Source organism: Anomalospiza imberbis, chromosome 17 (genome assembly GCF_031753505.1).
Source record: "Anomalospiza imberbis isolate Cuckoo-Finch-1a 21T00152 chromosome 17, ASM3175350v1, whole genome shotgun sequence".
In the NCBI taxonomy this organism is placed as follows: domain Eukaryota; kingdom Metazoa; phylum Chordata; class Aves; order Passeriformes; family Viduidae; genus Anomalospiza; species Anomalospiza imberbis.
This window is the reverse complement of record NC_089697.1, coordinates 8,121,931-8,135,076: the sequence shown is the minus strand read 5'-3', so window position 1 is coordinate 8,135,076 and position 13,146 is coordinate 8,121,931. Positions and strand designations below refer to the sequence as shown.

The following is a 13,146-nucleotide window of genomic DNA, read 5'->3' as shown; positions in this document are numbered from 1 at the left end:
CTTTTCCACATCTCACAGCTTCCCTAAGTGTCTCCGTCTGACAGAGCCTTTCCTGTCACATTTGAGTAACTGCTGTTTCCACTTCCAGATGGAATATCTGGACACTGAAACAGGCATGGCTGGATGCTCAAAGCAGGTATGTGCCTTGTCTGAGCTGAGCTGGAAGTGGGAGAGGGCCAGCATCTGGTATGGCCACCCATTCTCCAAGCTCTTCTTCTGAAGCTCACCAGCCTGTCTTCTCCTCACACAAGGCCAGATGTGCCAGGGAAGCAGCACAATACAGCAGCAGAGCTGTCACCTCCAGACCTCACAGTGATGCAGCAGGCACACTAAATCCCCCTGCAAAGGGTGCAACGCCAGCACCATTCCACATGAGCGAAGAGCAGCACCTGGAATGGCACAACGGTGTTCCCAGTGCAGGAGCATGAGCCTTGCAATACCCCAAGTGAAGGAGGACCTGCCTCCCAGTGTCCCTGACAGGAGGTGCATTGTTCATGAAAACACATGGGGAAGTCCAAGGAGGACAGACTCGCTGGCTGCGTTGGGCTTCCTGCCTCCTGGCCCCGGCTGCCGCCTGACATCATCGCTCCCGGTGGGAATGGCCACCCTGGCCCCACTCGGTCCCTGACATTAGCCAACAATTTCCTGACCTCCTGTCCGGCTTTTCAGCCTCCCATGGCCCCCCATGGTGGGGAGGTTTTTGTGCCTAAGATAATAGAAAAATGATAGATAGATAGATAGATAGATAGATAGATAGATAGATGCTTGCCTACTGCCACCATGGCACAACAGCTGGCAAACCTGCATCCTCTTCCTCACTACCATGGGCACAATAGAGATGATGCTGCCCATCACCTCATCATCCACATCCGAGGGTATGGGATGGCATGGGAGTGTGTCTTCTCCAAAAATGCCCCGTTCAGATTGGCAGGGGCCAGGAAGGCTGAGGAGAAGGAATGTGGGGTCAAGCAACACAGGTGTTGGCAGGATGCCTGTGAAACACACAGGTACTGCCTGGCTTCTGTGCACCAGCCCTGTGGAGGCACCCACCTTCTCCCCATCATCCTCAAATCTGCCCAAGTGACAGCAGGGTCTGGATACAGTGTGTGCCACATCACCCATCCACCCTGCAAACACTGGCTTTTCCAAATAAACAGACTTTTTAGTGAAAATATGGAGGATTGTGCAAGCCCTGTTGCTGCACAGCCTCTCTTGCCTTGCAGCTGTGAGTTTTTCTCTGACTCCTCACAAGCAGAGCACAACCTTGGGCTGACGTGCTGCAAACCTGCCCTTGTCCAAACTCGCTGCCATCAGCACTTTGCTGCAGCTGCTTCCAGTGCTACTCTAAGTTTTTTTCTTGCAGCCTAAACCCCCACCACTGGCTCCATCTTTCTGGCTCCAGCCCACTGGGGATGGAAGGTTTCTCCTTCCCGAATACAAATATAACTGTAATCTGCAAAACCCTGCTGTTGATCCCGACTGCATCCTCCTGTCCTGAGCTTTCCTACAGTGCCTTTTATACCGGTAATAGCACCAGGCTCCTTCTCCCATCATTGTTGACTCGACAATGAAAACTGTTTGTATTATTGTGTCCCCGAAGCTTTGCCAATAGCACATGTGTCCCGAGCTGATAGCAACAGGCTTTGGCAAGGCTGCAGCTCCATCAGATAAGAGCCTTTAACCTTATTTCTCCAGCTTGAGCGCTCCACGAAGGGCCATTCTGTCATGAGCCTTTCCTTATCCTTCCCCTGAGCTTGCAGATCCACGGGCTCCATGGGCCAAGAAGAGGGGTCGCTGGCAAAGGGCAGAGGTGGAGGTGTCCAGGGCAAGCAGCCTGGGAAACAGCCTCAGCTTGGGTGAGAGAAGAGCCCTGGGGGGAGAGGGAAAGACAGAGCTGCTTTCCCAGGCAATTTAAGGGCCAAATGCACGGCCGTCCCTTGTCCCCTGCCTTCCTCAGGGACCCGCTCCACCCCGCCGTGCTCCACCTTGGCTCGGCTCCCGCACACAGCAGGAGCGAAGTGGAGGAGAAACGCTGGAGCCCGGAGGCCCTCGCACGCTCCCGGCTGGCCCGCGAACAAAGCCTTTCCCTTGGAGCCCTTCCCTGCCGCCTCCCTCCTGCCCCGGCCCCCTGCGCTCCGCCAGCCACGGGGATCCCCGGCATCGGCACAGCCCTGGGGGTCCGCAGCATCCTCCTCATCCCACCCTGCATCCCTGTGCCAAACCCCTCCATGACTGCTCCCCACATCCCCGAGCACCAGCTCTGCTGCTGGGGGATTTTCCCAGCTGCAGCACAAAGGATGCTCTGAAATCAGAAAGCAAAGAAAATGATGCTGCCTGTGGCAAGCTTTAAAATCTCATTCTTAGGCCAGTTTATGGGAGGGATGTCACAGTTCTTGGAGTTTTGAGCTGCAAATGCAGTACATCCCCTTTCCCTTCCCTTAATGTCCCCAGTGCAGCACCTAAAAGCAAAAGTTGTTCCTCTGCTGGCAAGGAGGGAATGCTGTCAGGTCCTTCTCTTTATTCTTAGTGTTCTTATTGTAATAATAATTATTATTATCGTTGTTGTTGTTGTTGTAATTATTATTATAATTCTCTCTGAGCATAGAAGCACTCTGTCAGAGATACATCCTGACCTTTGCTGGGGAGATTGTTGTCTCTAAAGGGGCTGAGGAGAGGCTGGGTCACCCCATGCCCTGTACAAGATGTGGAGAAACTGAGGCATGGAGCCACAGCAGCATCTACCTCACCCTGAGCCAAAATTCCTCTCTTCCACATGCGTTTCCCTGTCTGTGTGAGGTTCTCTCAGCAACATCCTCATTCTTTCTGCTGGGCAGCAAAAGCCTTGGTGAAGCACAGAGGTGGCCACAAGATCCTGTGTGCAGTGGGGTGGGCTGCAAGCATTGGCAAAGGTTGTAATTTCCAGGGATGCTGCAAAGGGCTCCTACTCCTCCAGGTCTGGTTGTGGTGATGCTCAGAAACCAGGCAGCCACCTTCCTGTGAGCAAAAACCAGCCAGTGCATGGAAACCCCGAGCAGAAAGCACTGGGTTGGGGGCTGTAGGGGAAGTAGAGAGAGAGGGGAGGGGAGAGGAAAGAGGGGGAAGGGAAGGGAAGGGAAGGGGGGCGCATGGCACAGCCAGCAGCCATCTGCCGTCTGCTGCTGCCTATGGAGGTCATGACTCATGCTAAGTTAAACCATGTCAGGAGCCACAGCAGCTCCTGAGAACAGCAAACCTTCCCTAGTTGGAGGTGTCCTGTGCTGCTGGATCAGCCATCCCAGTGAGAGAGAGGATGGGTGACCCTTCTGCTGCCAGCCAGGGGGCTCGATGCCCACAGTGCTGCCACCACCCACTGTCTCACATGGGTGCAGAGGGTGGGAACACACAGAGCAGAGCCCTGTGAGAAGGGTGTATTCAAAGGGGTGACTTCACTTCTCCTGGGGATCACATCCTCCCCTGGGAGTCCCCAAGGCTAAGGCCATGGAGAGGGGCCATGCTGGAGCTGCAAAAGGCTGTGGTTCTCGTGGGCACGTGTGGCTGCAGGGCCACAGATGGGCAGCTCCAGCCTACCTCCCAAAAAATCCAGGCTCAGAAATCTTTCTAATTGCAGTTTTCCTTTCCTCAGCACCCAAAAGGAGGTCAGGCATCCTGAGGCAGCCAGCCTGGGCATGCAGAGGGAGCAGGATCCCAGTTCTTGGCTGCATCTCCTGCACAGACACCAGCAAGCAGCGTTTTCTGCCAACTGAAGCGATGGAAGCAGAGAATAACCCCGGCATGCCCAGGCTCTGCACAGCCCAACTGTCGGCCAGCTGCCTGTTCCTGGGAGGATGCAGTGCCACAGGCAGGGAGCATTTTCTTGCTATAATCAAGAAAAGAAATTGTGCGGATCGGAGCAGCTGAATGGCAGCCAAATCTGCTTCTCGGCGGCTTTTCTTCACTCTGTATTCATGTATTTGGCATGAGTAGCTCTGCATTGAGGTAATTCATTAATGCTCAACCAAAAATGTGTTTATGGAAGTCTTGAAATAGTTGGTAGAAGTGTAAGACTTTCCTTCCTAAAAGCCTGGGCTCTCTCTGTGATGGGAACTGGGTATTAAAGCAAGGAGTGCTGCTGCAATCAGCTGCCAGGGAAGCGACTGCAGGCGGCGTGTGCCCTGCACATTCCGGCATGCTCTGATCTCCTTGTGCTGAAGCCTTTCCCAGGATTTAGTGTCCATAAGCGCCATGGGTGGGATTTGCAACAGTTCTGCTCATGCCTGGGGTGTGGGGACCTCACCCCAGGTTTCACAGAGAGCAGCTTAGAGAGCAAATAGGGTGATGTGGCTGGAAGTGCAGCGCTCCGAGCTGATGGTGGGACCAGAGAGTTGGCTGTGCCAGAAGGGGCTGTAGCAGAGCAAAAGCAGGAGAAGGGGAGGCAGGACAGCCTTGGGGAGGCCCAAGGTCTCTGGCCATCACTCAGGAGGTGCAGTGGCTGCACCCATGTGGAGCAAACAGCTTTTTCAGGTTAGCTGTGGGTTTTGCTGCTCGCACAATGGATATCGCTGTTGTCGTTCCAGTTATAATCCTGTATAAACAAGGCTGACCTCTGGTTATTGAAAAGAGCTGAAAATAAAGACAACTTTCTCTGCTTCCTCAGATGCGGAGTCTGATTGCCAGGCTTGGCTGACAGAGCCCACACTGTGCTCCCAGCTCAGCCCCTGCAGCTGTTGGGGACCTGCGGCGTGGTTAGCACCAGGGCAGAGTGGCAGTGAGCACCCAGGCAGAGAGCCACTGTGGCCCAGGACACCTTCCCACTGTCCCCGATGCCCGTCACTTGTCAGAGGGAGCTGGCAGCCAAAAAAAAAAGAGCACATGAGCAGAAAATAGCTGAGGTGGGCATTCCCTGGACTGGGAGTGGCACAACCGCCCACTTTCCCCCACTTGGGTGGGAGTTTGATCCCTGGCTGGGGACATGGGGGATTTGTCACCCTTGTACAGGCACATGGCTGCAGCCAGGATGCTCCTGACACGGATGCTGAACCCCAGCTGCCTCACTTGGCACTTTCCAGCTCCACCTGACCCACTGAACTATTTGTGCCCGAGGAAACCGGGCGCGGTGCTGGGCTCTAGAGCAAGGGAGGCTCCAGTGAACACAGCATTTCCCAGCGGATGACTTCAGCCTCCCACAGGGCTCACTGACAACCCCAGCCCTGAGTCCTTCGCTCTCCAGGAAGCGCCTTTCTTTGGGAAGCCTTTGTTCCAGCAAGGCTGGAGCAGCCCCAGCCCCAGGGGAGCCCACGGGACCTGTGGCACGGGGGCACCTCTCAGGGCACTGAGGGAGACGCCAGCCTGGGCCATGCTGCACAGGTCCCTCCAAACTGTGTGAGGAACAGCCCGTGGCCATCCTGAGGATCCTTTGGCAGGTGTCACGTCCATCCCACCTGGCTGCAAGGCTCCTAGTGGCCTAATGATAATTATTCACTATAATAAATAACAAATCTCTTCCTGTGAAATATTTCATTCATCCAATTGGACACACAACAGCACCGGCCACACACTGCTGGTAATTCCATGGTGATTAATCAATTAGTGGTGTGAACACATCTAAAGACAAGGCTGGTCTGTGTGAGCAAGGGAAGGCACTGCTGGGCACCAGAGAAGGGTGCAGCACTTGCACCCAGGCCCAAGGACCCATCCTGCCCCTGCCCCTGCCCCGCGCCCTCTGCAGAATGAGGATAAAAAGCAATTTTCCCACCACGGCTGGGAGCCTGGCTACTGCTGTGCCACAGGATCCTGCCAGCATCCACCTGCCACCTCTGTTACCTGGATGCAAATTTTGGGGACAAGTCTCTTGGATTTGGTTGCACAGCCTCAGCCTGGGGCTCCTGCACCAACCCACAGGCAGCAGCAGCAGAAATAACCATCAGGCTTAGTTGGCAGCAGGCTCTTCCCTTCTTACCATCCCCACCAGCCCCTCTTTGAGCTCTCAAATCCCTGACACCCCTTGGGATGATCCAGGTGGTGCCACATGTATTTTTAGCCGGGTGGGAGCTAGGCATTGGACCTGGCTGGGAGAAATAATCGGGAGCGGGGCGGGCTGGGGGCGGGGAGGGAAAATGCCTTTGTGCTGGGGAGCAGAGGCGGCCCTCCCGCCACGCTTCCTCTGCTAGGTGTGGTGCTGGGCTGCGCAGGATGCTCAGAAGGGGAGCCAGGGGCCGGGGTGGGGTCAGCCAGCTGCCAGCTCAATAAAACTGCGGAGGGAATGAAAATTTAAAAAATTACACAACTCCAGAGGCTGTGTGCTGGACTGGGGTCCAGCTTACCTGATTCCAAGGCCAGCGAGGAGGGCATGGGGAGAGGTCACTCGGCTGGCACGCTCCGGTCCTCGCTCCGCCCAGGGATGCCCAGAGCTTCCTCCCTGCGTGCGGCTGCAGGTGTGGCTGGTGAGGAGCCAGTGGGTCACCAGCACCCCACGTTCCAGCCCTGTGGCAGCAGGGTGAAAGGAGGGCTTTATCACCCTCCCAGGAAAGCTGAGCCAGGCAACGACCCTGCAACTTCACCCCACACCTGGGTGAGGGGGCTTTCACTCCCTGGAGTGCAGCTCTGTGGTGCTGGCTGTGGGGAGAGGGAGGAGAGCAAAACGGGGTGGCATTGTCCATGAAGGCAGGCTCCTCCCGGGCTGGCCTGGGGACATTTTGGGTGCTTTGCACGCAGGCATTTCTGCATCCAGGCATTTTTGTGTGCTTTGTATACTGCTCCATCCCCCTCGCAGCTCTCCTTCCCTTCTCTCTGTGCTTTGCCTCCTCCAAAACCATTCCATACTCCATGGCTCTTCATCCCATTCCTTTTTTTCTCTCCATTTGCTTAATGTTTTGCAATTTTAATTTTTTACCCTTTTTTATCTTAATGATTTCCTAATGATGCAGAACCAACAGAAAATGCACTGTAAGACCAGGTGTGCAGACCCAGTGCGAGGCTGGGTTTCATGCAAGCTTGAGGGTCGAAGTGCCCGGCTTTGTTCCATGGTCAGGAGTTCTCAAATGATCCCATTGTAGCAGGGACAGCAGCACCACCCTGATCTCTGCCCCCTGCAACAGGGAGAGCATCCTGAGCCCCTGGCCATACCATGTGGAAGAAGCCCAGACCTGGAGTGGCTGCACAGAGCAAGTGTGCAGGACATGAGGCTCTACCTCCCCTGGGGAGGGTTTGCCCCAGCTCTCAACATCATTCCAGGGCTAAGAAAATCAGAGCTGCCCCCACTCCCACCCTGCTGCAGCTCATCCCCACCACATCCCAAATGCCAACTGGTGCCACCAAGTCCAACTCTGGCTCCAGGGCAGCTCTGAGCACACCTGGAGGCCAAGAATTCTGCCAGGGCCGTGGAGGAGGCCACAGAGAGGATGTGATCAGGGAAAGCACCACATGCTTGGCTGAAGCCTGGAAGAAGGGGGATGTCCCCACCATCTGCCCAGACTGACTGCCCCAAAGGCTGCTCACTTCACTCCACAGGCAGCCACAGATCCCAGCTTGAGAGTCCCCTCATCCCCCAGCACCCACCTTGTTTCTCCCAGCGCAGGGACAAAGAGTCAAAGCCTCCAGGGCTCTGCTCTGGATGGCAGCAGGGACTGCCTCTCCAGCAAAGCAGTGCTCCAGCTCCCTCTGGATGGGGGAGAGAGGAGAAGAGACTCCATGCAGCTGTGTGGGCTCTCCTGTGGACTGGTGCTGATTTGCACTTTCAGAGTTTTAATAAGAAGCTCCAGAAACGTGAAGGAAATCTCACCCAAAACCTCTGTCACTCCTGGTTGATGACTGAAGAATGAGTAAGACACAATTTTTTAAGGGTTTTTTTTGGGGTTTTTTTTTTTTTTTTAGAGGCCTTTGTTTTGTTTAGGGTTAACAGCAGATCGGCTTGTCCAAATCACTTCCAGACACACAGAAACCATGGCATGCAATACCCCACGGCTGTGAGAGGCTGGAGCTGGGCTCTTGCGCAACCCAGTGCCCCAAGTCTTCCTAATGCTGAGGTTCACATCTCAGGCTGGGGTCTAGGGCATGTCCACAGCCAGAGAGGGCCCAGGGACAGGTACCCGGAGCTGGAACATCTCTCCCAAATCATCCCCATTGCCCCGGGGATTTCAGGGGGCAGGCACAGAGCGCCAGCCAATCTCCTGGATTGCAAATGGGTCCCGCAGAACTCGTAACTCCCAGTGCTAAGGGCAGGAAGGACCTTCAGACCACCTAGCCTGACCCTTGGCACTGCAAACCCCAGCTGGATGGCAGCCAAGCCAGAGGAGCAGTGACCTGGTGGCAGGGGATGTGCTGCTTTGCTGCGGCTGCTGATGGCAGTGTGCTGTGGGTACTCAGCCATGCCCAAGGCATGCAGCGATGGCACAGCCGGGCCAGCCCCAGTAGCCCTGCAGGCTGGGTTTGGCCACGATCACCTGGCTGATACTGAACCCCCCATTCCTCAACAGTCCCTAGAAAACACACTGCTTTCCATGTAAACGGCATTTAAGGAGCCGTTTCTTTGCCTGACACTGAAATTCCCACAGAAAATTGACGAGGAGAGAGGGCTCACCCCTGCCTTCACCCCAGGGCTGCTCCCAGCCCCGGATGGGGAATGCTGGCCAAAACACACACACGGAGTCAGTCGTAAGAAAAATAAACGCCGAGCCCTGAACATCTCTGTGCTCCTGCACACAGCCTGGCAGGCAAAGCTGAATGCTTCCCTGCCTCAGCACCGCGGGTGGTGGGGGGCGAGGGCAGGGCACAGGGAGCAGAAAAGAGGCTTGCAAAGAGAAAAAAAAATACATAAAGAAGACATAAAGAAAGAAAGAGAAAGGAAAGAAAGAAAAGAAAGAGAAAGAAAAAAGAAAGGAAAGATAAAGAAAAGAAAGGAAAGAGAAAGAAAAGCAAGAAAGAAAGAGTGAGAGAAAAAATTGAACAACCCTTCTCCTTGGACAGAAGGGAACGGGGCAGCAGCTTCTACACCGGTCCCAGCTCGGCCCTCCCAGGGTGGCTCTTCCTGCTGGTGCCTGGGGACGCCCCCCTTCCCTCCTCCTCCTCCTCCTCCCCCTCATCTCCTCCTTCTCCTCCTCCCCCTCATCTCCTCCTCCTCTCCCTCTCCTCCTCCTCCTCCTCCCCTCGCTCCGCTGATTGGTCCAGCCCGGCTATATTTTGCCCCTTCCAGCCCTGCATCATCCCAAAAGTTTTTTTTGGGGGGAAAGGGGGGAAAAAACAAAAAAAAAAAAGATAGGAAAAAAAAAAAAAAAGAAAAGAAACCAAAACAAACGCAGGCGAGCCCGAGTCCCCCGAAGGCAGGCGAGGGAAGCGAGCTGCGGGCGGCTGCTCGGCGGTGCTGGACCCGGTGGGACGCGGCAGGAATCCCGATTCTCTCTCCGGCACCCGGTCGGGTCGGACACAAAGTGCTGTCCAGCTGGAATGAATATATCTGAGTCTAACTACTGCCGAGAGGAGATATCGCAACCCCGGGGCGACTGTTCATGGGTCACCGCCGCCGTGCCGGCCGCTGAGCCCGGGCTCGCCTTCCCGCGCCCCCCGGGAGCCGCCTCCCCCGCCAGCCGCACGCCCAGCCCCGAGCCCGGCTTCGCCTTCGGCCCCGGCCCCGGCGGCGCGGCCCCCGGAGCGGCCCCCAGCCGCACGCCCAGCCCCGAGCCGGGCTATGGATACAGCCCCCCGGCCGGCCGCCCCGAGGGCAAGGCCGCCGAGGACTCCCGCATCCGCCGGCCCATGAACGCCTTCATGGTCTGGGCGAAGGATGAGCGCAAGCGGCTGGCGCAGCAGAACCCGGACCTGCACAACGCCGTGCTCAGCAAGATGCTGGGTGAGCGGGAGCGGAGCGGGAGGAGGGCTGGGGGCGCGGGGATGCGGGGTGCGGGGCTGGGGATGCGGGGATGCTGAGTTACGGGGCTGGGGATGAGGAGGTGCAGGATGGGGATGCGGGCTGCAAGAGTACAGGGCTGTGGGATGCAGGCTTACAGAGCTAGGGACGTGGGGATATGGGGATCCAGACTGCAAGAGCACAGGGCTGTGGGATGGGGAGGATATCGAGCTGAGGAGACAGGGATGTGGAATACAGCAATACAGAGGTACAGGTCTGGGGATGTGGGCTGCGAGAGTGCAGGGCTGCAGGATTTGAGGGTACAGAGCTCATAATGTTGGGGTACAGGGCTGGGGGTGTTGGGATAGGCGGGTTTGGTTCTGATAGTCCGAGGCAGTGCGATGCAGGGCTACAGAGCTGGAGATGCGAACTGCTGAGGTACAGGGATTCAGGGCTGGGAGTGTGGGATGAAGCGGTACAGGGATTTGGGGTGTGTGCTGAGAGTCCAGGGCTATGGGATGCAGACTGCACAGATACAAGGCAGAGGGCTGTAGGATGCAAGGATATGGGGCTCTGCTAGCCAGGCTCCAAGGGTACAGCTCTGCGTGATGCAGACTGCAAGAATATGTGGATGCAGGAGCTGGGGTACAAGGATGGGGTGCTGGGTACAGAGCTGGAGGATGTAGGGCTATGGGCTGCAAGGTTAGAGAGCTGTGGGACACAAGCTTTAGGGATGTGGAATGAAGGGCTACCAGTTGCAGGTTGCAAGGATGCAGGGCTGCAGGGATGCGAACTGTAAGGATGCAGGACTCTTGGATCAAGGGCTGTGGGATGTGGTGTTACAGGATGTGGGAATATGGGGATGTGGGATGTGAGGATGTGAAATAGAGAGCTGCATGTACACAAGATGCAGGGAAACAGGGCTGTGGGATGCAGCGATACAGGGCTGAGAGGTACACAGCTGCAGGGATGCAGGATATGGGAATACAGGCTGCAGGATGCGGGATGCACGACTATAGGATGCGGGATGTGGGAACACGGGAAGCAGGATATGGGTAAATGGAGCTGCAGGATGCGGGACTACGGGAAGCAGGATATGGCCAGACAGAGCAGCAGGATGCAGAGACACGGGGCTGCAGGGTGTGGGGATGTGGGATTCAGGATATGGTGCTGTGATTTTTTGGGACGGGTGATTTGGTCTGCAGAGGTGCAGGCTATGGATGCGAGATGCAGGGAAGCAGGGACTGTGGTCTGTACAGTGGGCAGTGGGAGGCAGAATCCCCAGCCCTGGCAGAGGGGGTCCCATTCCACGTAGCCCCATTCTCCCACAGCACTGAAGTGCTGGGCACTGCTGGAGCCTTCTTCTGGGACAAGAGAATAGCCTGGCTTGGGAACCTATTCCCCAGCACTTCCTGCTGCCAGCACTGCCAGACCTTGCTCAGGTGCCAAGCCATCTGCAGGAGCCCTTCACCCCTGGGCTGCCTCTCCCTGGGTGCCCCTGTGCCCTGGCCAGTGCCAGGTGGCTAAGCCACTCTCACAGAGCTTCTCTTTCTTCTTCCAGGCCAATCGTGGAAAGCGCTGAGCGCCAGTGACAAGCGTCCCTTCGTGGAAGAGGCAGAGCGACTGCGCATCCAGCATCTCCAGGATCACCCCAACTACAAATACCGCCCAAGGAGAAAGAAGCAAGCCAAGAAAATCAAGAGGATGGAACCCAATATCCTCCTGCATAACCTTTCCCAGCCTTGCAGTGACAACTTCAGCATGAGTCACCATGGCGGCAGCCAGCCGGGCCACCCCCAGCCTCCCCCACTTAACCACTTCAGAGAACTCCACTCCATGGGGTCGGATATTGAAAACTATGGCTTGCCAACTCCTGAGATGTCTCCCTTGGATGTCTTGGAACAGACCGAGCCGGCGTTTTTCCCTCCGCACATGCAGGATGACTGCAACATGATGCCCTTTCGCGGCTACCACCACCATCACCAGATGGAGTTTCCCCAGGAGAAGTGCATGGGGCGGGACGTGGCCGTGCCCTACACGCAGACCCCCTCACACTTGGCCGACGCCATGAGGACTCCCCATCCCTCCAGCCTTTACTACAACCAGATGTGCTCGGGAACTCAGAACGGGCTTTCCGCCCACCTGGGCCAGCTGTCACCCCCGCCTGAAGCCCACCACATGGAGAGCGTGGATCACTTGAACCAAACCGAGCTCTGGACAGACGTTGACCGCAATGAGTTTGACCAGTATTTGAACATGAGCAGGACTCGTCCCGAAGCCTCGGGCCTCCCTTACCATGTCTCCCTGTCCAAAGTGACTCCTAGAAGCATCTCCTGCGAGGAGAGCAGTTTGATATCCGCCCTGTCCGATGCCAGCAGTGCTGTTTACTATAGCCCCTGCATCACCGGTTAGGTTGACCCCACCATCCAATGCGTGCACCAGGAGAGCCCTGACTCTCCTCTAAAAACAAAAAGCCATCCTCCTTTAACCACGAGCTCCATCATATTTAGAGTATCTCATTAAATGCATCGCTTTCTTTTTTGTTCTTTTTTATTTTGATTTTTTAAAAAAATTTTTTAGAGACAGACCATGCTGAACTCACTGATATACCGTATAACTATATAACACAGATAGACGCCTTTCCCCGCCGTGCTCCCCGCTCCAGCCCTCGGCAGGGCACATCTCCAGCTCCCGCCAGTTCCAAGGGGCATTTTCAAGCCAATTCCAGTAAATCCTGCCTGAAACAATCACACCAGGATGAGCCAAAGTGTGCCCTGTCCCCAGTATTTAACCCAAGGACAGGTGAACTTTTAGGGGGAAAAAGCTTTTAGAAAGACTTTGCCGGGGCTGTTAAAGAGTCGGCGCCCATTAGGGGCGGGCTTTAGGACAGTTTTTACTGTATTCTCAGCAATATATTTTAATTGGGCAACAAAACTATATTTTTACTAAGCATTTTTATATATAAAATGGTATTTAATGTCTTTTGGGGTTTTTTTATTAGACTTTTTAAAAAGAAATCAAGGGATATCCATGAGATCTAAAGCATTTATGTAGCAAAGTTGGATTTAAAGAAAAAAAAAAAAAAAGGAAGGGGGGAAAAAGGAGATATTTTGTGAAAAGGGAATGCTAATGTAAATATTGAGGAACAACTGACTGGAATTTTGTACAAAAGAAAAATATGACTGCAAACACTTTTATTGTCTAGAACTGTATGGAGAGCAAACTGTTTTATTCTGGTTAATTATTAAAACATCTTCATATAATTGTTCCCATCTTGTGTGCTTGTTGTGTGAACACATATTTTCCGCAAATACATGTTGTCCCAACCA

The 13,146-nt window shown here is 55.1% G+C and overlaps 1 protein-coding gene across 1 annotated transcript; it reads left to right on the top strand.

The window, feature by feature from the left end:
- The first annotated feature begins 9,102 nt into the window (after positions 1–9,102).
- Positions 9,103–13,146, top strand: SOX18 (SRY-box transcription factor 18). Its single transcript, XM_068207858.1, has 2 exons — positions 9,103–9,820; positions 11,379–13,146. The coding sequence occupies exons 1-2, from the start codon at positions 9,418–9,420 to the stop codon at positions 12,227–12,229; spliced, it is 1,254 nt and encodes a 417-aa protein (XP_068063959.1). The 5' UTR covers positions 9,103–9,417; the 3' UTR covers positions 12,230–13,146.